The sequence below is a fragment of the Apteryx mantelli genome, chromosome 1 (assembly GCF_036417845.1).
Source record: "Apteryx mantelli isolate bAptMan1 chromosome 1, bAptMan1.hap1, whole genome shotgun sequence".
Classification (NCBI taxonomy): domain Eukaryota; kingdom Metazoa; phylum Chordata; class Aves; order Apterygiformes; family Apterygidae; genus Apteryx; species Apteryx mantelli.
In genome coordinates this window covers 172,300,022-172,323,873 of record NC_089978.1, presented here as the reverse complement: position 1 = coordinate 172,323,873, position 23,852 = coordinate 172,300,022, and the positions used below count along the sequence as shown (strand labels likewise).

General features: G+C 43.0%; 1 protein-coding gene across 1 annotated transcript in view; it reads left to right on the top strand.

Moving 5' to 3' along the window:
• The window catches only part of PLEKHG7 (pleckstrin homology and RhoGEF domain containing G7), a 37,053-nt gene extending 13,201 nt beyond the window's left edge, over window positions 1-23,852 (top strand). The window contains 11 exon segments of the mRNA XM_067289912.1: window positions 488-583; window positions 3,076-3,171; window positions 5,009-5,122; window positions 6,855-7,029; window positions 9,846-9,961; window positions 10,781-10,874; window positions 14,815-14,893; window position 15,116; window positions 16,276-16,435; window positions 20,482-20,579; window positions 23,420-23,852. Coding sequence (XP_067146013.1) covers window positions 488-583; window positions 3,076-3,171; window positions 5,009-5,122; window positions 6,855-7,029; window positions 9,846-9,961; window positions 10,781-10,874; window positions 14,815-14,893; window position 15,116; window positions 16,276-16,435; window positions 20,482-20,579; window positions 23,420-23,527 — 1,137 coding nt within the window. The 3' untranslated portion in view covers window positions 23,528-23,852.

Sequence of the window (23,852 nt, the reverse complement as noted above, 5' to 3'; positions counted from 1 at the left end):
AGAAAAACTTACATAAGCCCTCCGCTAACCTTAATGATTTGCTATTCCAACAAGTTTTCTCTTTTCCATACTAACTCCAAACAATATATATAGTAGTAGATGCATGGGATAGTAAGGAAAGCATTTACAAAAGCCATAGAAACCCATAGCTCCTACAACTTTGTTGCTATTAACTCCTGCACGCAGGTCTGCGGGGGGCTCAGTGGTCCCTGTTCAGGCAGAAAACATGGCAGAGACAGCACTGCCTCTGCGGTGGCTTCACAGAGACCCCAGGGCCTTCACTCATACCTTCCTCCTCACCCAAAGCCCAATATCTAGCCTTCCAGCAGGCCAGGAAAATTTTCTTAAAACATCATCTTCTGCATTCCCCAAATCAAGTGACCGTTGCAGGAGAATTATAACGGAAACAGGTACTTTTCAGGAAAATTACCAGATATATTAAATTGAATAAAATATTAAATAACATGGATTTGTTTTATTTTTAAAGATATTTATGAACACACTAAAATACCTGCAGAGTAATGAATTTCTCTTGGATGTGGATTTGTGGAGACTTTTCGCAAACTTAGAGGAGTTAAACAAGGTGAGAAAAAAATACAAGTCTTACTGAGATCAAAAAGCCAACAGCACAACACAAGGAGACAAGAAACTGTCTGTAAAGTTTCTATCCAGATTCAATGCCTGCATTTGGAACTTGGTTCAAATGATCACTCTTGCCTTCATTTCTCTTTGGCATATCCTGGCAGTCAGGTTTCATCAGTGCAAATTATTCTGATGTGCATCCAGCAACAGATACACAGGCATCTGAACATGGGAGATAGCCTATTTGACACACGTTTCTGAAGAAAACATGGTGCAAAGAGTTTGAGACTAATTCTCAAAAGTAGAGTCCTTTCAGAAGGATTTACAAGGGTAAACATCATCATTACAGCAAAACAGCAAGAACAGCAAAATAAATGCATTAACAAGGTTCCTTTCTCAAACAGGTGGCACAAAGGCTGTGCTACCTATTACACCACTCTACCAGAACAGTGGGGAAAAAAAGGAAATTACCATCCCTCTCCAGCCAGGATTTCTCTAGGTGTGGAGGACTATCTCAGATACAGACCCAAGGCTGTGTATTCATATGCTACTTCTCCTCCAGCTCCCAGGAGGAGAGAGAGGATGATGTTTGGCTGTGACGTGCTGTGGCTCTTTGCTGCTTGTGATCAGTTACTGGGAGACCATTTTCAGCTACTGAAAGTTAAAGCAACCCATAAGTCCAAAATAGCCTTCATATAGCTTTAGAAGCAAAACAGAAGTTTTTCTTATCTTTAGAGGTATGCAGTGAAACAAAATAGGTCATATCCAGTACCACTGCTTTACAAAACTACAAAGGTGACTACAAAGACTACAAACACCTACTCCAAAATAGGGAAAAGAATTTCGGAAGGGGCTCTTCAGTTGCATACACTGAATGACGGCTAAAAATCCCATCACATGACCTAAGCAAATTGTTTACTTCAGGTGCTTTCCCTCTTAATGTTATACCCTTGTCTTAACAGTTAGCCTCCCACTTTTTAGCCAAAACAAGAGCAGCAAAGCTCTTCGGAGTAAGGACTCTGAGGACAATTAGGCAGAGCCCAATGACTGACCACACATCAGGTGAGCTGCAGCGAGTGACCATGTGAGCACGCTAGGAGACACAAGGAAAGAGGTTTTAGCCAATGTATTTCACCTTGCACTTGTGGTGGACCAAGACCATACTAAGGGTCCTTTACTAGAGAGTTCAATCAATGTGTAGTTTCTGATCCTTTCATGCTTGTTTAAAGAAAGGAATGACCTCTATTGCTATGAGCTATTTAGGGAATAGGATTATTTTTAATATATTTTCCATTTTGTCTTTTTATTTTGTTGTCTTTATTAATGAGGATGATAAATGACCATTTATTATGCATGCCTGCATATAAGATAGCAGTCAAATGTAGCAAAAAGCAGCTGTTCGCAGTGGTGTTTTACAGCAATGCATTTCCTTATTGATTCAGCCTGCTGTCAAGAAGTGCATGCTGTAAAAGGCATAACACGCACCCTTGTCAAAATAAAAGAAAAATGTTGGTACTAAGAGATTCCAGATAATGTGACATAGTAAAATAGGAAAGTTTTCTGGAAAAACTTCTGTGCCTGAATAAGATCAGGACAGGCTTCAGGCAGGCTTCAGCTATTGAAGGCATGTTAATGAGGACCTGGAGGAGAGTTCAAACATACCTGATGGCCCTTGGATGGACTGGACTGCCGTATGCTCAGACCTACGCCTGCCCTGGTCCTCCTACACCTGCCCTGGTCCCGTGGGCAGGGAGAGGGCAGTCTGGATCCCTGTCACCATGCTGAGCCTATGCAACTTTGTCTTTGAGACTGACCAAAACTTTGGCCTGAAGCTGAGTCTGGTCATGACTTTGCATGCAAATACTGTGTTTGGGAAGCAAGTGCGGGCTTAGGAACAGGCTTGCATCCACAGGTGACTGACGGTGTGGGCACCCTTGGAATCAGCTGCAAACATTTTTATATTAACTTCTTAAGGGGAATATATGGCTTACAAAGGCAGCTTTTGCATCTTAGAACACTTAACAGAAATTTCCCCTGCCTCCCATAGCATGAAATAAGCTCATGCTATGAAAGATGGCCTCTTTTTCAAATGTCTGTGAAGACTTCTTTGATTGTCACAACTCTGTCACAGGCAATCAGTATTTTCTAGTATATACCATTCATCCCTTGTAATTTTCTGTGCTGATTTATGTTAAATACAGCTGCTACCCTAAAATAAGTTTAAATGGAATAACTGTAATCTTGTTTCAAAGCTTTTGTCATATGGCATTATCATGACGTAAGTGGGTATTTTCATAGATTTGCTTCAGCCTCTGACTAATTAAAGCACTTTGGCTGCAATTCTGAAGCTAATTCTGGCAATGTCAGAGAGAGAACCATTGGGGCCCCATTAGGTCTGGAGGCTTTGGAGAGACCAGGGGTGGGAAATAACATTGTTTGAAACTTAGCTTTAGAAGATCAGTCATGCTAATTTCTCTTTTTCCCCTTACCCAGATGAGTCTCAGTTTTGTAAGCGGTTTTTTTGAAATTGTGAAGGAGCATGTCAACAACTCAGAAACATCTATGGAATTCATCTCCATACTCAAAAAGGTAAAATAATCAAAATTACTTCTGTTTAATCTCAGCTGGTCCTTGCACCAGACCATTTATCATAGTATGCAGGTGCCTTGCAGCAATCGAGTCAGTCAAGGCCCTGCCATCTGTCACAGGCAGTTTGGTCTCTTAGCCTCTGCCTTGGGGAGGAGGTACATGTATAGGAGCATCTCTTGTCAGTAGGATATTTTTATTTCTATTCCTTGACATGTTTGAAGTGGTCATGGAAAGGTGCTTTTATGTGGACCAGAATGTGATATTTCCTTCCCAGGGAATCTTAGCTCAGACCTCAGGGAAACTTAGTCACCGACGTGGCTGAACTTCTCACTTCACGGGAGAGGGTTCCCTGAGGCCAGACCCTGTCCTGATAGCCAATGTCCCCTGCCTCCTTCCACTCCACCAGGCAGATGCTCCTACATGGGCACTTTTTGTTTTTCCTGAAGATCGACTGGACTGTACACAGCCCCTTTGCAAATTTAGATGAGGATGTTTACCCCACCCTAAAACCCACCCCTGGGGTACTGGTTTGAGATTACCTCCTAGTAACAGCTGACATGAGGGCTTTTATGTTCTTCAGAGGAAATCATAGCTCCTTTGCATCAGTGCCGTTTGCCTAATACAGATGAAAGACTCAATGCAAGGGGTGAAACCCTGGCCCCATAAAGTCAGTGGCTACGTTTCTGCCGATTGCACTGGGGGGAGAATCTCACTCTCTGGTTTAGCTATGTGATGCTGCTGTGTTTGCACACAGGCACCAGGTGTTTGCAGGCCCATGCACACCTAAAGAGTATATGCCATAAAGCATTTCCTCTGCATTTTCCCCTTATGGGTCCTTCCACCCTGCCTTATTCATGCCAGACCTCTTCCCCAGCTTTCCTGCTTTTTCCTTGTTTTTTTCCTTGCATTCTGTCTGAAAAGATCTTTCCTTTACTCCAGGGGTCAGATCCACAAATGTATTTAAGTGCTTAATTAAGATATCAATGGGATTGATATACTTCATGCACTTTGGTCTGCGTCTGCGTCTGCTAAGCAAGAGAGGCACAGAGGCAGCTCACTGCCTACTACCCCACCACTGCCATGCACTGTCCTCCACCTCCTTTGGGCAGTCTGCATGGTAAATAAGAGAGCAACAACAACGTCCCGGTGCTCTCCCACCTATGTATAATATCTCCTGCACAGCTTTCCAATGACAGAAGGGTTGGAAGTATTAATACAGATGGGAAATCAGCAGGTTTGTCACTATGATAGTCGAACCTGAAATTCTCCTAGCAGTAGACACTTTTAGAAAACCTCTGGAAAAACACCTATATAGACCCTATCCTGGGGTTAGGATTTTTAAAAGGGAAAGGAGGCTAGAGCTTGGCTTCCCACTCCCATTAGCTCTGACTTCAGGCTTTCGTTTAACTAATGTTTGTGTGAAATGGACAAAATCCCAGACAAAACGGAGTTTTATCTTTGATTTCAATTAAAAGTTCTTACAGCTATGTGACCTACTTGGATGTAAAGTGAAACTATATAAGAGGCTATGTAAAGCTGTTGTATATATCAGTGGTTTTTATCTTCAACTTTTACATCAATTTCACATCCTTTATTTCTAATGAAAATAAAATCTAACTGTCCTCCTGTGGATTGTAGGAACACTTTTCTTTTTTACTATTTTACTACTTTTACTACTTTTTAATTTGTCCTGTTCTTCTCCTCCCTCCCATGCTCCCCCATTTTCCTAGGCACGATAAAATCTCACGTAAAATGCACATTACAGAAACAGAAGTGTTTCTTCTCCCTTTGTCATGATATTTTTCTTCCTTGCTAAGCTTCCAAATCTTTTTTGCAGTATTTCCAGGGTGACCTCTGTCAGACACATCAGATTTATTGCCTTAATTACTCCACTGCTGTCTTCTACTTGGAGAACCTGAGACAGAGAGAAGATTTTGGAATCTCCCTGAAAGTAAAGTGATGGTTTTGCTCTTGTTTTTGCTGCTCCCTTCATCCTTTCTGCCTTATGACAGGATTTTAAAAGCAGACCGGGGAAGCTCAGTGGTAGCAAATCTGTACAGACAGCATGTTACACAGATTTTTGAACTGCAGAGGATATCACAAATAGTAGTACTTGCTCCCCTGCACATGTGGAAGTCCACACTTGTAATTTGAAACAGGAAAAAGTTGGAAGCTAGAAGGGAACAACTGGCTACATTTTTGCAGGCAGATAGTGTGTACTGCCAACCTCAAGCATTCAAAACTCACATTTATATTTTGCACATAAATCCCTTGACATGTGATCTCCACTTTAATAAAGTGAAACGGTGATCATAGCTTCATGGAAAAAAAAAAAATCAAGCTACTCAGTAAAAGCTCCCTCAAGTGTTTTTACTTTGATACATGTCCTGCACATCTGCTTGGTCTAGATGTTGGGTGGGACCACAATATGTAGGGTACTATGTGCTTTAGCAGATGACAGGGATCACGTTCCCTGGGGACAAAGCAGCATCCAGCCTCCACCCTACACCACCAGGCCACAACTCAGTGAGCTGGATGCAAGAGATCAGCTGGAGGGGCATCACGGGGTGTGCAAGGGCCAACAGCTCTGCACGCACACACATGGGCAGCCAAGGTAAGGTCGTGTTAGTGGGTTAGGAGGACAGGCACTAAACATGATCCATGGATACTAGTAACATGGGCATTTGACCTCAGAAATTGTTATCCATTGATGGCCTGTCCTGCTCGCATCAGCTATGACGTACACAAGCATCAAAACTAGAGAATCGTATTATGACTTCCTTCTCTGCTGGGATTCCTTCTGCCAAAGCAAGAGGATGTGTGATCAAGCCAAAAGAAGATGAAACACAAGGGCATATCAATGCTTTCACATGGCTTGGGGACCTCCAATGAGAGAACGGGTTGGGTTTTCATCGAGCCCTAGAAAGAACGCTTGGCTGCTTCCCTCACTCTCAGATATTCAGAGGCCTGGGACCCATCAGAGAGGAAGCAATAGCTATCAATGATGTCTTTGTAGAGTTAAAACAATGGGCCAGATTCTGTCTTTGCCTACACTTCACCTGTCTGAAAGCAGTAACTCTGGTCAATGCAGCCATTGGACTCCCAGGGAGAAGGCTCTGCTATTTCTACTTATCTTGAGCAGACCGGAGTGTCATGTACATGCTTAAGATTGATCTTCAACTTTACAGGCCTAGAAAGAGAAACCTGAAGAAGTGGGCTTTTCTTATGGGCAGCCCAAGGGAGGACACTTCTTTGTAACAGCCGCAAACATTGCAGCTTTCAGGGTCTGGGATTTTCCACACCCTTCTCCCTGACTAATATGTCAGACACTCACATCTAGGAAAAAGGTTACCAGTGAAAATCCTGAAACGTTAGGTGGTCTCCAAACATGATCGAGGTTTTCTTGGTGAAATTAAAATGACAGATAAATAAAAGCACTACTCGATCCACTAGGATGGCCACAGCATCTGAAATGGGAAGTAGCAATGCAGGATATGTATCTGAAGGTGCAATTCAATTCCTCTTGTAAAGAGCTGCTGACACCACTCTCGCTCTCACCACATAAGCTCATCCTTACTTAGTCCCTGTCTTGTTACAGTCAGCTGATGATGCAGAAAGCCATTTACTAGTTCTTGCCAGGGAGCAAACTGAGGCCTAAGACAGGTTTTCTTTGTCTTCAGTAGTGGTGCGAGCAGAACAAACAGTGCAAGAGACTACATCTGCCAGAGCTGCTGGTTGCTCCTCTACATCGACTGACCCGCTATCCCCTCCTCCTTAACAACATCTGGAAGAGGTGTACAGATGAAACAGAAAAGGGCTTTATCTGGTCGGTTAAAGAAAAGGTGGAAAAATCCATACGTAAGTAGCTAAGGTTAGAAGCCAAGCATGAAGTTAACAACTAGCAAGTTATGGGGCTTTTTTGTCCACATCCTTTGAGTGTAAATGGGTCTGTTCCCCTGCAAAGATGCAATAAGGATGTGCGTGCCTTTCTACAATCCTTCTGAATCCTTCCTCATTTTGTGAGAACTGACTGGTACCAGCCCTGTGCTGTCAAAGCCTCTCTGAGTATGGTCACAGGACTCCCAAATCAGTCAATCACTTGTATTTACCCAGAATCATCTGCAGTGACATGCAAGCAATTAAGAGCAGATCATAAACTGGAACGAATCAAGAAAAATCTCAGACAAAGAAGACTTTGAGCTCACTTTACGTCTAGGGAGATTTGTTGGGACTAACCCTTAATAGGATAAAATTCCCCTTACAAGGGGCATATTATGCCAGTGACCTTTCACTAAATGACAGGGTCCTACCATATAAAGTAGCAAAGAGCTATCTCAGCTACAGAAAACTCTTTATAGCTAATGTGGAAAAAGAAGGGGTTAGTCCAGACAGATTTTTTTTCCTGGATTCTGTTTTAAGTAAATAATTTATTAATTCAGTCATTTTCAGAAAGTTATAACTGCAGATGCAAATGTCCTATGGTCATATAGTTCATCAGAAGACAGGTTTATTCTCCAAAGATCTCAGGCAGCCCCCACTGAAATCACAGAGCGAAAGAGAGCGCAATGTATTGGCAAAATGCCTGGCCTGCTAATACCTGCAGGGAGAGGCGCCAGGCGAGCCAGACAGAGCTTCATCCTTGGGAACAACACGCTGGGGCTGCAGCACTGCCTTGAGCCACCTGCATTAGGCACCAGATGGATTACCAGAGTGCACAGCACAGCATTAAATACCTGAAGGGAGATGGTGCTCACCTGCAGCACCCAGCAGAGCAGCACAAGGAGGGTGCAGCCATCAGGTGAGCTGTCGGAAATGGCAGCCAAATCCCGGCCTCTTGGCTCCTCAGCATAACCTCTAGCCACTGATCTTTGGATTTGAGGCACTCTTACCCCTGTTCTTGCTGGTTTTGTGGAGTCCAAACTTTGATGGCCTACACCCTCTGCTCCTCGTCAAGAAGTCTCAAGGAGCAACCTACGATCACAATCATAGCCTGCCTCCTGGAGAGGCAGACTGTGGCCTGTCCTTCGTCACAAAGCACAGCAACGTCTCGCAGCAGCACAGCACAGCCCAATGCTCCCTCCCAGTTTCTGAAACCTGGGTTCAGTCCTCTTCTGGGTGTGACATTACCCAAAGATCTCCTTAGTGCACATTTTCAATCCTATGTGCCAAGCACAGCTATGATAAGGTGCTCTCTCTACTGTTAAAAATTCTTCACTTTGCATGGAATAATTAAATATCCACTGTGTCATAAAGAGCATGCTCTACAGTTACTGTAACTACCCAAGGGGTGGGGGTCTACTCCAGCTGTTGCTCCAGTACCCACTGAATATTAGATAATGAGACATTAGTTGGAGCAAGGATTTGAGCTTTGGTCTTCCTCCTTGCAAGTGGGGGTCCTATCCAACAAACAAGCAATGACTGCTCATGAATGGAGCAGCAGCTCCGTGGAGGACTGAACGCCACCGCCCTTCTCTCCATCCTAGAGGTTGAAGGCTGGAACATCTCCCTGGGAGATGAGACAGAGAGAAATAAGTTTGGGGCTCTTTGTTCCCAGGTAAATACTGCAATGACAGAATTACTGCCTAAGAGAGACTCAGGTTCTTTCTCTTCTTGCCAAGCTTTGTGAGGCCACTGATCTAACTGCCATGTGAGGAACACACTTGTCAGCACTCAATACTTCTCAAACACTTCTCAACAGGCTTTGTAGGAAAACAAGAATTTTTGCAGCTGGTCCGTGGATTCTGACTTCTGCTGGCAAGCAGGCAGTTTTGAGCATGGCCCAAGACGACCTTGTGATATCCAAGGAACTTCACTGGCAAAAAAAAATAGGTTCTTCCAGAGTTTACATGCCTCTGGGGTTAGGTAACTGAACACTTAGATTTTGGAGATAGCAGGGTGTAGGCCTACGAGTTGTCTTTATTCACAAAGACCAAACAAAATCTGCCTTCATTTTTTCAACAATAAATCAGTGACATAAGGAATAGCTACAGTTCCAGCATTCTCTTCCTGGCATAAATGCACATGTGCATTTAAAAAATATATATTTGCAAAATCACTCTACATGAAAACTTAGAAATTAAACTGCAGGTCAGTTAAAAGTTTTGCTCATAAAGGCCCTGAATCAGCAAAGACTTACATTTCCATTTTTCACATTCTGAGAAGCCACCATCCTAGCTAAATATATTGATCCATTCTTGCACCACTTCCCCTTAAAAGACTCTCATTAATTTCAGCAGCCTTTTGATCAAGCTGTAAATGATAAAAGTTATCTTTCTCTCACTAGTTTTATCTACTAGTCTTACTAGTTTTCTCTCACTAGTCTCACTTTTCTCTCACTCTCAGAATAGTTTAGAAAGGTAGAATTCTTTTAAGACCTTTTTAAGATAACCATTTAAGCGAATTTGACATGATCCCCCTGCTCCCAATCAAATTAGTAGATACAGCCTTTACATTCAGCAGTGATTATGGGCCTGTTTGAATGCATGGCTTGAAGTCCTAGCTCTGTTGACCTTAAGAATAGTTTAGTCGTCATCTTCAATGAGGCCAAGATCTCATCTAGGGTTTCATGTGTGAGGTCCTTTGGCTTCATCTGGAGATGATTAGTATTCAGCATCTTCTAGAAATAGGCCTATTTTGGCCAGCCATGGCAGTAACTGGTATTTTACATATTTCAGGAGATCTGGAAGGTAAAGTCAAATGGCTGGACAACTTTCAGAAGTTCAGGCAGCTGCGTGAGGTCATAATCTGGCCTCAAGTCTGGGATCGTGACAAGAGATTCTTTGTTCCAGAGGTAAGAAGTTTTTCAAAAGGATGTTTTTCCTCTAGGAAGGTTTAATTTACTATCTATCCTTATAATATGGTCTAAAATTGATCTGTTGTCTATATTCTAGTTACTGTAGATAGCTCTGCTCTAATAGGAGGAGCTGCAGTCTGAGCACTGCAAACTCTGCACATGAACCAGCAGGCTGTGCTCCCCATCCCTCAGGGATAGTCCCTTGGATGGCAGCATGAGTTGCTCTTTGCTAGCGTCCAAGAGAACACTTTCACAGGATCCAGGAGGACTCTTCAGTGTTTGCTTTAGGGTGCGCAATAAGATGGGATGGATAGAAATATTACTACATTTAGAAATATTACTACATTTTTATAAGCGGGATACAAAGTAGAAATTATTTGCCTCTTCCACTCCTCAAGCTGAGCCAAAGAAATCCCTATTTACATTTGAATACTGTTAAAAAATATATATACAGCATCCCTGGAAATGTGTGCAGCTTTCTGCTAAGACGAACTCTTACTCACATAGCCAGACTTTAAGCAGCGTTATGGTAACATCATCCAGTCTCACCTCAAGGATAATGTCTATTCACATGCGGTGCTGCTAAAATCATTAAACATATTCCAGAAAAGAAGAGCCCAGCCTAACATTTCAAAAACTTAAACACTTTTAAGCAATAGCATTGCTGTGCCCAGTTGTTAGCCATGCGATGTATTTAGCTGGAGATAGCAGTACCCATGTTCTCAGCTTGTTTAACTGTTGGTTGCTTTCCAGTTCATAATCAGATATGCAAGATTCCCCATTTTCTCTCTCTCTCTCTCTCTCTTTTGGGTCAAGTCTTTGAAACAAAGCTTAAGAGAAAACAGCAGTGAAAACATTTTGTCTTCAACGAACAGACGACTTCTTCATGAAGGGAGGTTAACACTAGCAGGTAATGTCCCTAAATGTCCCTGTATTAGCAACTAGCCTAACAGAATTATATTCTAGTATGGTGGGTCCAAAATGAATCTCTGCCCCATTATTTGGGCAGGTCCAGGAAAGAGAAAGCAATCATACAGCTTGTCAGAGAGAGAAACTGAGAAATAGCTAAACTGCCAAAAGGATGAGTAATCTGTATGATTTTTTTATTGTCATGTCTGAATGTTCAATCTGTCAGATGCTGAAGAAATCAGCTTGACTGGACAATGTCTTTCAAAGGGAGTGTTTTATTGTCATATTCAAGAATGTGGCAAAAGGACAGAGGAAGTTTAGATTGTTCTAGACAAAGTGTCCTACGCACACCTTGACTGATGTTAACACACCTCACGTATCTGGCACTGTGTCCTTTACATGGTGTATTTATAACTGCTGAAAAGTCCAAAGGTTTGGGGGGGGGGGTTCATACTTCAGCTTTCAACAGCTTTGCTAAGAGAGCTATTTTGATGGATAGCTTGGAAAAAGAAGGCGTTAGTATGCTGGGTGGCTTCCCTATTATTAATAGGGCACTCACACAATAGAGGACTCGTACCGTTAACCATAGCGCGGCGGTCCCACAGGAGTATGTTGACTTCTCCAGCAGTGCCAGCAGCAGTCTATCACCCTGGCAGAGCACAGACTCACATTTTCAGACACACAGGCACCACTCGGTAACAGGGCACAGGTTTCTTGTTGGAAAGCTGCTGAAGAATCACTGTCTGAGCAGGGGAGGAAGATTTCCTCCTCGTCTGAGCAAAAAGCAGAGCCTGGGCAATTTGATCACTTTTTGCGCTTGAAGAAGATGAGCATTTGAAAGGATGCTGGAAGCCATATGCCAGGGTGGCTGAAGGGCTGCATGGTAGCTTGGCAGAAAGGGGCACAGCCTCTACCTTAAAATCTCCTGACCACTTTGTGGAAGGGCGGAGGTGAAGAGAGCAAGTGCCCAACACATGACTTCTCTGCCTCCCACCATCACCATCATTGTTTTAAAGGGAGCTGCAAAGGGATGAGGTCTGTTTTTCCTTGGTTTTGTTTTTCTTCCGACATGGGGCAAGACTAAGGAGATGCAAAATTATGGTGGAGGAGAAGAAGGCGCAATGCAAGGGACATCAAGAACAGAAGAAAATATTGCTGCTGATGTTCAGTAGAGGGTGGGGAAAGGAGGAAGAAAAGCCCTTGAGCCTGGTCCTTCCTCTCCTGCTTACACTTCACTCCTCAAACATTACCCTCTTAATGAGACATCAGTCCTGAAGCAACAAGGTAAGGGTGCCCACCAGCCATCTACATTTCTTTCTGGGATGCATGTTATAAGAAATTGGAGAAGGAGGCATGAGCATAACCCACCACAACAGCCAGCTGCCTGCAATCTCCAGCATAATAGTGTCTGGCATTTGGCCGTCTGTCTGGATGAAGCATCCTCCAAGACAAAAAAATGAAATCATAATTCAAATAGGATGCTGCACACCAGAAAGAAGCATGTCCTAAAGCCACGGCTCTGACCAGACTCTCACAAGTTTGATAGTAAGGTGCACTGTGCTTATCTGAATGACACTGAAATCAATGAGATCACATTTATGTGTGATTTTTGGTAATCCTGGAACTGAGAAAAAAAATACAGAAAATGCTAGTAATAGCTTCCATCTGAAGAAATGCAGATACTTTGTCAGAATTTTCAAGGATCAAATGTCTCCTCCTTCTGCCATCAGCTACTAATTAAAAATAGTACAATCAAAAATTGATGTAAAGTGGTAGAGGGAGTCAGAGACAGAGAAGAGTCAGAAAGCTCTGAATCAGCGCTCCGTAAGGTCAAACTACCATGTCTCTATACAAAAATCAGGGAAAATTTATGAAAAAAAATTTTTTTTAATTCAAGAATGAAATGCACTTGAAGAAGTCAATATTTCCACAGATGTGGAATTCATCATGAAAAATCTTTGAGAATGCCACTTTATCACCCTTAAAACAAAAATGTTAATTCCATCAAGAAAATGGAGACGACTTATAATTCCCACTTTTCTTTTCTTTTTTTTTTTTTTTTTTTTTTTTAAGTGTTTGGGATGTTTGCTGAACCTGACAATAACTTATCCACAAGACAAAGAAATTAATTAACAAATGCTGTAGACCTACAAAAAGTATGATAAGCACATAATGTTCGAGGAGGGGTTGAGAGAACTGGGTTTGTACATTTTTAAGAAGAGAAGGCTCTCAGGGGGTCTTGCTGTTGTCCTCAACTGCCTAATGGCTGCTATAGGGAAGATGGAGCCAAAGTCATCTTGGAGATGCACAGTGAAAGGATGAGAGGCAGAGATGCAAGTTGCAACATGGGGTATTCCAATTAGATATTTGGAAAAGCTATTTAACATTTAGGTTGGTCAAATATTGGAAAAGGGGCCCAGAGAGGTTGCAGAGTCTCCATCCTTGGGCATTTCAAAACTTGAGTGGACCAGGCCCCAAGCAACCTGCTCTAGCTTGGCCTGCTTTGAGCAGTGGGTTGGACCAGAGACCTCCAGAGGTCCCTTCCAACCAATGCCATTCTATGATGCTATGAACATAGTGAATAAATGAAAGACACAGAAAAGTTTATCTATAGCATTAAACAGAGTTTACCACAAATAATTTACTCCTGTGTCATACCCACAAGAGCATACTGTTATATAAGAGATGTTGGGAAGAACCCTCTACCAATTTTTTGACTTCATAGAAACTTAAAGATGAATATTTTTTAAAAGATGTGTAAATACATGCTAACTTGCCTGTTTGTAGTCTTCTGAATCTCCAGTGGGATATAAGAAGTTCCTCATGGCAGCTTATTCTCCATGCAGTTGGCTGATCCATGACCTTGTTAGAATTATAACTTTCAGTAGTTACTGATGGTGCCTTGTGCAACCTTAATGAGATGAGACATTTTCAAACCACAGCCTTTCAGAACCAAACACGCAGGAAATTATTTTGGCATCCTGCAAACTGCCTGGAAGCAATAGCTCTAACCGCCCCACTTTTGCTGGGAGAGTAGGTGTGCATTTGAGAGCACTCTTCATGTCCAGAGAGACTCTAACGGTATGGAACAGCCACAGGACAGATTATAAAGGATAAAGCCTGCAGCTGAGAAGGGAAGTGATTCTGGAAGTGAAATAGAGTAGCAAGCTGGGACCAAATAAGGAAATAAAAAAGAAAGGGTCCTGGAAAGGGAGAGGAGGAGCTGTAAATAAGGACCAAGGTCGAAGGACCAAACTCTGCAAATCCAGCCCAGGAGAGAGATTTCTGGGGATCCTGAAGTCCAGATTTCTTGCAGGAAATAACTTAAAAAATAACTCTTCCTTCTTATAAATAGTTCCTATTATTTCCATGATAATAATACCTGAGCTTTCAACAAGGTTAGGAGCTTAACCTTAAAGACGTTAGAGCATTCTCACAGAAATCTATCATTATACTTGTTACCTCCTCGTGACCTCCAAGCTAGGAAGAAAAGAGAAGCCCACTATTTTGTGTGGTTTTTGAAAGTCCTTTGTAATGCTGTCAATTAAAATTTCATCCATGCAAATTATCTCTGCAGATTTCAGAAGGTTCCCTGTTAACCCGGTAGGACTTGTTAGGTTTGGAGCATGCTGATCATTATATTCACAGGTACTCCAGGTGATCCAGGTCATTTTTAGTGACAGGAAACTAGTTATTTGTTTGTAATGAGGCAGCTGCTACAAGCTACAAATATTAATAGCCAAAATCATCCAAAGGCATATGCTTTTTAAGTACGGTATTGAGACTGCAGACTAGGGAATGAGTGTTGTCCTGGAAATCATGCTTCTTTGTTAAAATGATTTTGCGAGATGAAGTGATTCATAGATGTGCCTCATCTGAGAACTTGCAGTTCCTTAAAAATAATCATGCCATCAAATGGATTTTTTTATTTTTCTCCCTAGAAAGTACAAGACTCCTTGATGTCTACCTCTTCCTATTTGATGATTTCCTATTAATTACCAAAATCAAACATAACAAAAAGTTAATAATGGATAGAGATATTTGTGGTTACAGATGATTTTGTGTTCTGCAGCTTGGTAAATATTTTGAATGTACATTGAAAGACTGATCTTTAAAGAGAAAAATACAAGAAGACTAATAAACATGAACGGTAACACTTGCTTCTATTAAGAGCAAACAGCAACACTGATTCAAAATCCTGCTTCTAGATTCTGTATGTTACGAGAGCACCATGATAAGCAGAGTTTACTTTACTAGGCCTTAACATTTTTCTGATGCTGTTCAGATGTGCTGGATACCTACGGCTCAGAAGAGTTTTGAGAATGTAAGAAGTTTCCTAATGCTCCCCTCAGGACTTAGTCAAGCGTCCTGAGAAAATTTTATTCTGGAGATGTCAGAACTGCTGAAAAGTAGTAGAAAAGGGGGAAAGAACAGGGAAACACTGAAGCAGATGGAAGCCTGGCTTTATTCTCAACTCTGACACAGCCTTATTATATGTTGCCTCTCCATGCCTTGAGTTCCCCTACTTTAAAATAGAGATAATGACTCTTAAGAAAATGCATTTGAACCTACTGATGAAAGAGGCTATGGAGGGAGGTCTATGTGAGACCAGTCTCAGCATTTAGCCACCAAAAAAGGCCCTGGACAAGCAGAATTCCTAAGCTTCAATGTCAAAGGATATCTAGCTAATTAAGCTTATGAAGCTGATGTAAACTAAGGCAAAGCAGACCTGCTCTAATTTTTAAGTTTGTGCCCGATTTTAAAGAGGGGGGTTTTTTTGTTTGTTTTTTTGGTTTTTGGGTTTTTTTTTTTAAAGGCAGCTGGTTTACTTTTGTAGGAGATATTGAAGGCAGTGAGAGGATCTAGACCAGCAACGCCTTCCCCTAGTGGGGGATGGAGGGAGTGTGCATTCAAGCGGCCCAATGCCCACAAGGGAGGCTCTTCAGAGGGCTGATCCCTGCGTGTCCCCCTCTGCAAGGGCTGTGACCCATCCAGAGTCCAAGGAGTTCGCCATCCTGCACACGCTCCAGGAGAGATGGGGAAAATGCTCCTCCAAGGAGTGAAGAAAATCTCCTGCTATTAAAAGGAGGGGGAAAAAAAAAAAAAAAGGGAAAAAGGGAAGGGGAAAAAAGACCTCTGAACACCTTTGGCTGATTTTTTTCCTGCCTGTGGGCTTGTATTGTGATTCCATTGTGCTTTTTTAATACAAGGTGGGATTTTAACAGGTCAGCTCCAGGTACTGAGCTGCCTTTCTTTCAGAAAAGGGGTTTCTGAGATTGCTCAGGCACATAAGCTGTCCAAGTACCTTTGAGAAGAAAAAGCAAGTAGTTTAGGACTTAGTGCCTAGACTTTGTGGGCAGATGGCAGCCAGCCAGCTAATCAACTTCATTTTCTCTTCCTAGAAGCATGGGGGCTCAGACACAGGCTTAGTCCCTGTCTGCCCTTCCCTTGCTCCGGAGCTGCAGTCGCTCATAAGAGAAGGTGGGTCTTGTACAGTCCTAGACCAGCCCATCCCGCTAGACAGACTGATACTGAGAAATGTTGATCCCTTCCATGTAACAGGTACATGCCATGTACATTTGGATGTTTTTGTAAACAACAACTCTACGCACTGCATATCCAGCAGTGTAAAGATAAAGCATCATTTGCCAACAAAACTACCCCCTGCCAATGCGTGGGATGCGAATACTGGTGCCTCAGCACAGATCTGCTCTCACTTTGAGGCATTACCTGCTTATACTTGCATTACATCTTACTTTCTCTTGCCTTTAACAGTGATTTTCACATACACACCAGAGACATTCAGATACTATCCACTCAGCCCAAAGGACGTATAAAGACTCCAGTGCCTTCTTTCTCATGCACAAAGTATTTTCTTACCCTACTTCTAGCACAGCGTTGTGGTCCATCAATCACAGGGCTTCTTCCCAAAGAACACTTTCAATTACATTGTAGTGATGCAGCATTTTTGCAGTGGTCCTGCTGCCCAACCACGCAGTGCAGACCTGCACACTACTCTCTTTGGGATCTTCACATGTGTTCAGCAGCAAATCTTGAGGAGTCCAGAGAGGAGATTTACCTCCTGCTGCTGCTCTCTGCTTACTCACCTCCCTGCTGGCCCTTGAGAGGATGGAAATCACCCATCAAAAGTCACTGCTTCCCTGCTCACAGACATCCCAACACAGTCCACGCGATGTCCAGTCAACATACAAGTCATGCATCTACTACTGGTCCCCTTGGGGCGAGGAGGGGAGAAGGACCTCCACACAGAGTGACCAGCTTTACCCTGCCAAAGGGATTTCCCTGGAGTAACCAGAGTTTCAGTGAGGGAGAAGGCATGAAAAACGAAGGCTCTCCCTCATTCTTAGCCACTCATACAGGCAGTGTGTTCCTCTCGCACCTTCCCAGATCTCAGGAGCCTGCTGTAAGAGAAATAAGAGAAATACAACCACCAGGCTTCAGGGCCTGTTAGCCACCCTAATCCTAAGGACTGGGAGGAAAAGCTCAGGGAGCTAGAGTGCTCTGTAGAAAAACAATAGGTGTGGAAAATAATCCTAAAGCCCATAAAATCCATTATAACCTTGAAATGTATTCACCCAGACTAATTAGCATTCAGCATCAATGCTGATAGGAAATAAAGGTAGGACATAAAAGGCAAATGACTAAAGATGAGATAAGGGCTTTAGCACAGAAAGAATAATCTTTTTTAAGCATACTCCAGATACTGTCTGTCTGCCTAATGCACCTCCTCACCAACCCAGTGTAAATCAAGCAAACGAGCAGGCTGCTTTTCAGCCTGCAGGGTGGAGGTGAGGGCAGCACCACTTTCCTGCCAACATCCAGACCAGACACGACATCAGCAGGTCCTGGGTGCTGCGAGAACAGGGCACAACCGCTGTCTGGTTTGCTCCTACCCCATCGGGCATGAACGCCGCAACAGAGATGAGGATAAGCCTTTTGAATTCTTCCTAGCTTGCATTGCTACGTTCAAAGGCTGCTAACCAGTGCTCCCCGCATCCAGCTCTGTGCCATCCCCAGCAACAGAAACCTGGCTCCCTCTCATTTCTCTGGTCCCATGACACAGCCACGGCTGGCAAGACAAAATTGCCTCATTGCATCCCCTACTTTGGACCTTATTGCTTGACTGTTCCCTCCCAAAATGCTCCTGCCAGCCCTATTACAGTCTGCAGCTACAACAGTCTCCATTACTTGCCTGTATTCTAGTAACAGCTGGGACGCCCCATCTTGCTACAGGACAAGGGTGGGGTGCAATGGAAAACCTGACAAAGATGACTATAGACTATATTGACTTGCAGTTCAGATTTCCACTGTTCTGCATAAAACAATGAGCAAAACTGCCCATGTCACTGGAAAATGTTCCTCTAAAGAAAAAATGAAAAGATTAAATATTCTCAAAAATCTGGGACCTAGGGAAACGTTGCCAACTTATTTGCAGTCTCAAGGAGAGGCCATGGTGGCGGTGCAGGATTAGTTAACATGTTCTCAGAAAGCTGCTTGTACAGGGCAGCACGTGGCTTGTAGTGATAGAGCACGTTAATCCAAAGTGAAACCCTGATTTTTGATCTAACAAGTACATTACAACATCAGTTTACTGAAGGTTGATCCTGCTTTGAAAGGAAATCTACCTCAATACAGGGACTAGGAAAAAATATTATACTGCAGCAATGTAGAAAGACCCTTTTGGCAGCCTCTGGCAGCAGGCAGGAGGTTGATAATTATGCCATATAATTCTAGCCTAAAGCCTGTCACATATCAGCAAAAGGATAAGAGTTATAATGGTATGCTCGTAATACCAGGAAGTCTGCCCTAAAGGCAGAACTATCTATAAATACCAGGCCCTTGTACAAGAGATATAACTTTATACCCAAGTGTAATAGCAGGATTCCATCTTTGAAGACAGCAAGCAGCAATGTACCTTCTGATTTGGAAATTGCTTTCCTTTTAACATTCTGCTCTGGATTTAATCTCTGCAATTCCTTATTATCAATCCACTAAGAAAGCTTTATGCTAAGTTGGAAGGAGCCAGACCCACTGATGTGCCACTGTATCAAAGCCTGGTAATCTTTACTGCTGCAGATTCTCTTTTAAAAAAACACTGCTGAGAGCCTGTTGCTGAACATTGCCTAGAAAAATTCCTTTTTAGGACTAACAAGTTGTATTTCCCATTGACCACAGACAGACATAGGCACGAGTTCTGAAATACAGCACTCTGCTGCTACAAATTTCCTGTGCTGACTGATTTGACGCACTAATTTAACTGGTCTACGCTTCACTTTCCTTTTCTGTAAAATTGAGATCATATGGCACTTTATCTTCCAGAAACATTTTGAGATCTGACTGTAAATCCTGTGCAAACATTTGGAGAAGCATTATACAACAGCAAGATAGTCTGTATTAGCGCATGGCTTCAGAGAAAACCACATGAACTAGATAAATGGTTATCCCAAAGACCTTTTAATTATAGCAGGCTTGGAAGACGTCGGCTTCCCTTGGGCTGGACAGGTGAAGGAGCAGGGCACCCTTCTCAGGGAGGCAACCCCACACTTCTGTGCCCACGCTTTATTTACAGCAACTTGTGCTCCAGCTTAAAAAAATCAATGTTGTGTGAATCTGGGGATTATAACAGAAGGAGGGGACTGGGCTAAGTGCACCCCGGAGGTCCCTGCACCACCCCCTTGGCCCAAATAACTGGTGAACTTCTCCTGCAGGAGACCAAAGGTGCCCACTCTGGTGGGGCGTCTGCAGGACTAGGGCCAGGGAGAGCCCGGTCCACTGTGGGTGCCAGGGCAGCCCTTTCCGTCTGCTGGCAGGGTGACGCTGACCTGTCGAAAATAAAAATTGGGCCATCCTCTTTGATTTTTGATGTTCATTGCTTGCTGACTCAGGTTATGGTTTAGTCCACTCTGAACGGAAACTTCTCTTGAGGTGTGGGAAGGGGGGAGTTTACGTCCATTTTCTCTACTGATTACTGGGGAAATAACTTGCACAGCAGGTAAAAAAAATTGGGAAAAAAGAAAGCACCCTAAAAATGTCAGATCTGTCAGAGGAGACTTCTCCTGGAAGGGGCTCCATGGAAGCAGCCCCCCTTCCTGGTCCGTTCGCAAACCTGGGGTGGGAATCCCACTGCCAGCACAGATCCCATGGCACTTCAAAGCCCCACGGTGGGAGACGGGCAGCAAGCCATGAGTGTCTGAAGGTCTCCACACCTCAGACCTGCTCCAGGTGAGCAGCACAACCCTGTTCACTGTTTTCAGTGTAGCATATAGTGTTTCTCATCTGTTTCCACGTCATAATAATGCTCAGCCAGACTCAAAAGCAGCTAGCTGCACAATTATTTAATAATTAAAAATAAATAAATGAATACAAGCAGAATTAACTTTTTGAAATAAGGCTTCCCACACAGCAAAAAAAAAAAAAAAAAAAAAAAAAAAAAAAAAAAAAAAAGACCCCACCAGGGTGCATTGCTCTATTTAGAATCAGAGAAGATGATTAAATGTATCATTTATTCACTCACAGTCAATGTGATGGAAAATTAGAGTGACAGTTACATGAGGCAATTTATATTTTTTCTCCATATTTTTCCATAGTCTTCAGCCTGCAAAATGCTTTCCTAATACAGCATGAAAATAGGTATCAGCAGTGCATAGCAGTCTTCTTGCTACAAGCACAAACAGAGGCTGCCAAGGTAAGTACCTCTTTTTTCTTTTTTAATTACGCAAAGATGCTTTTCCTGAAGGAAGACCTCAGAATGGGCATATTGTACTAAGAACGTATCAAAGTAGTTACATTTGACCAAAACAACACAAAACAATCCCCCCCACCCCCACCTCCAGTTTGCTGGCTCATGTGTTCTATTTGTTATAGAAATTTTCCTGTTGAACCTGTATCAACTTTATATCAAGGCTGATAGCAGGTCACATTCTTGTTTGAGAACATTATCATTTCTGATTGCTAAAAAATTGCCAGTTCTTGCATAACGGGAACAAGGACAGTCAGCTCCTCCAAAGAAGTTGAAGCCACCCCACACACAACACAAATACAGTAGTACTCAGACCAGAAAACTGTGTTATGCTCATCTAAGCACAACACGCATCTTGCAATTTCAGATTGGACAGATGGCATGATTAATGCCACTGTTATATAAATTTACCCCTCATTTTCACACCATATCACATTTCTAGTAACAGTGCTGTTTTTAACATCCAAAAGTATGGTAGGCACTTCACAGAAGTGTTTTGGTTTTTTTTTCCTCTGTATGTTGAATTTCATTTTCTAATACCTAATGCACAGAAATATGACTACCAGTAATACTAATTCTTAAGAATAAAGCACAGTAGATGGACTTTTTCAGGGAAAAGCAATGAGCGCTTTCCGTTTCCAAGTGACTGGCTCATACTTGAAACAGGTAACCACCCGAGGAGCAGTTCTCCTCTCCTGTTACTGAAACATTACCTTGCCCTTCCAAAGCTGTCTTCACCTCAGGTCGCTTCCAACTTTCCAATGTCTCACAATTTCAGTTTGCCAGACAGTAATATCCTGTAATTAAAGGCTCTTTTCACACTGATGTGGTAATATTACAGCATTTTATCGTCTTAGGGCTCTCTCTGATCCCTTTAGTAAGGCAGACTTTACCTGGCACTGTTTTGTGAGAAAAACTGCCTCATTTCAGCTCCTAAGCATACATTTTCAGCACAGTCACCTTCTTTTCTTAAAGAAACTTTGCTAGCCAACATGACCTGACGGTTTTACTGATATGATACTTCAAGGAAGACAGGAAAGACCTTGCTAAGATCTCCTGAAATTTGTGAGGACTGTCGGGCAAAGGGCCTCAAGGTAGCTAAGCTATTTCAAAGGGGGACAGTAAACTGAATGAAGCCTGGAGAGTCACATTCTCCTCAGCTCGTAATCGGAAGGCTGCTGCACTGTGCCCGTGCCTCCCAGATTTCCCCATTTGTGTGTGCTGTCCTGCAAGAGCGGCTGCCGCCAGCTCCTGGGCATGCAAGGAGGTGCCCAGGCACCCCACTCACCTGCCCTTCACCGGCCTCACCACAGCGCTACTCCCTGCTGGCTGCACAGGGCACGCACGCTCCAGATGTTCATCACCCGAAATTTCACAACATACTGAACGCAGATACCACGAGTACCTTATCCCGCTCCCACCCCTCTCTCACACACACGCGGTACCTGGCAGATGTGTGAAAGCACAGAGCTGCAACATTGCTACTGCTGCTCACCCCATCCCACCCGCGCACCTGCTCGCCCTCTGTTCCCTTCCTGGTGGTCCCGCGCTCTTCTCCCTGAGCCACAAAGAGCAAAACAGTTAAAATCCTGATTCCTAGGAGGCCCTAACTCATGGAAACCCTTGTGTAATCCACCAGCAGGCACTGTGTCACACCCTCCTCTGCTGGCTGCTATCAAAGCAACCAGACCACACCAAGGGCTTGCAGGCCTGCACTCAAAGCTTGCACACGCAAACGCTGTTTCTTCCCTGTATTGGGATTCCTTAGACCTACACATCACGGCATTTGTTTTCCAAGGTTTTTTCAGATCTAATTTATTTATATCTATTTTTATATCTAACTCATTCAGGGTGTGAACACTCCTAAGAAACAGCTGGATGGGTCAGTAACAGAACTTATGAACCCCAGCCCAGCACGAAGCAGAGCAGCCTGCCTCCCGTCGGGCATTTCCACTTCTTGCATCACAGCTCACTAGCTTTACCATCATTACAGCAGACAGAGCAGCCACTCTGACTAATCCAGGATAAAAAATCAAAATTCTGGGGTAGGAGAAGCACAACCAGACCTTAAGTTCGTGTTGCTGCCAAACAATTTGTAATGTCTAATCAGAGTAACTTGGAGACAACTGAGCTTCTGGGACCCAGACCATCTGGACCAGCACAGAGAGAAGGAGGTTACGTACTTTAAATTAATTAATCCAGCCACCACCCCCTGCCCTCATACCTGGATGATGGAGGATATGAAGCTGAGCGCTGTCAGTATGATGCTAGAAACTGAAATTCAATGTTTATTTCCACAGAGCATCCCAATTTAAATAACTAACAGGAGGAGTAAATTACACCTTGTGTGACAGCATGACAGACATGTCGGGGGGGAACACAACTCGTGGTGTTGACAGCACTGGAGCTGCCATAATCAAAACAACAGTGAACCTAAACTGCAGGAATAGATATCATTAAATTAATAAATATTACACAAAAATAGAGTGAAATGGCCTGTAGCAAACACTGAAGTTTCAAGAAATCAGAACACTAAAATCTTGCCTTCCAACCATAAGAGGAAATCTCCACTTGCAAACCCTGGCCAGATGCAGACTCTAACACATGAAGTGGCCTTAGATAATGGGGGAATTTGGGTTTGCGGATCATTCATACTAACTTTGGGAATTATGAGCACAGGCCTGAAGAAACACCAAGTAAAATTCAAGGCTCTGAGTGTTTATGTATCTGAATTAGTAGAATTTTTCAGGTTCTCTAGGCTTACAAATATTTCCTTCTTGTTACAGAAAATATGGATGTCACAGATAGAAACTGCAATCTCCAATTACACTAAGCAACACAAAACCAAGGAAAGAACTGTTTTCTGCTTCCCAACTGAATCCTCTGAAATTTAATGTCAGCACAACACTGACAGATCCAGTAGAAGACTATTGTGGAGATAACACAGTTATTCCTGCTGGCATTCCTTAAGTTTCTGAAAGCTACAGACTTCTGACTTGACTAGACAACAGTGGTGAATTTTGATCACAGGATCTAGGAATAAAATGGAGGGGGCAAACGAAGCACACAACAAATGAATTACTCTTGGATGGTTTTTTTGCTTCAGCTAGGGAAAGGCTCTTGCCATCCAGATAAGTTTTAATACAGCTTGTTGTTTCCTAGAAAACAGGACAGTGAAAAACCTACATTAGCAAGGAGAACACATTCATCAGAAAAATC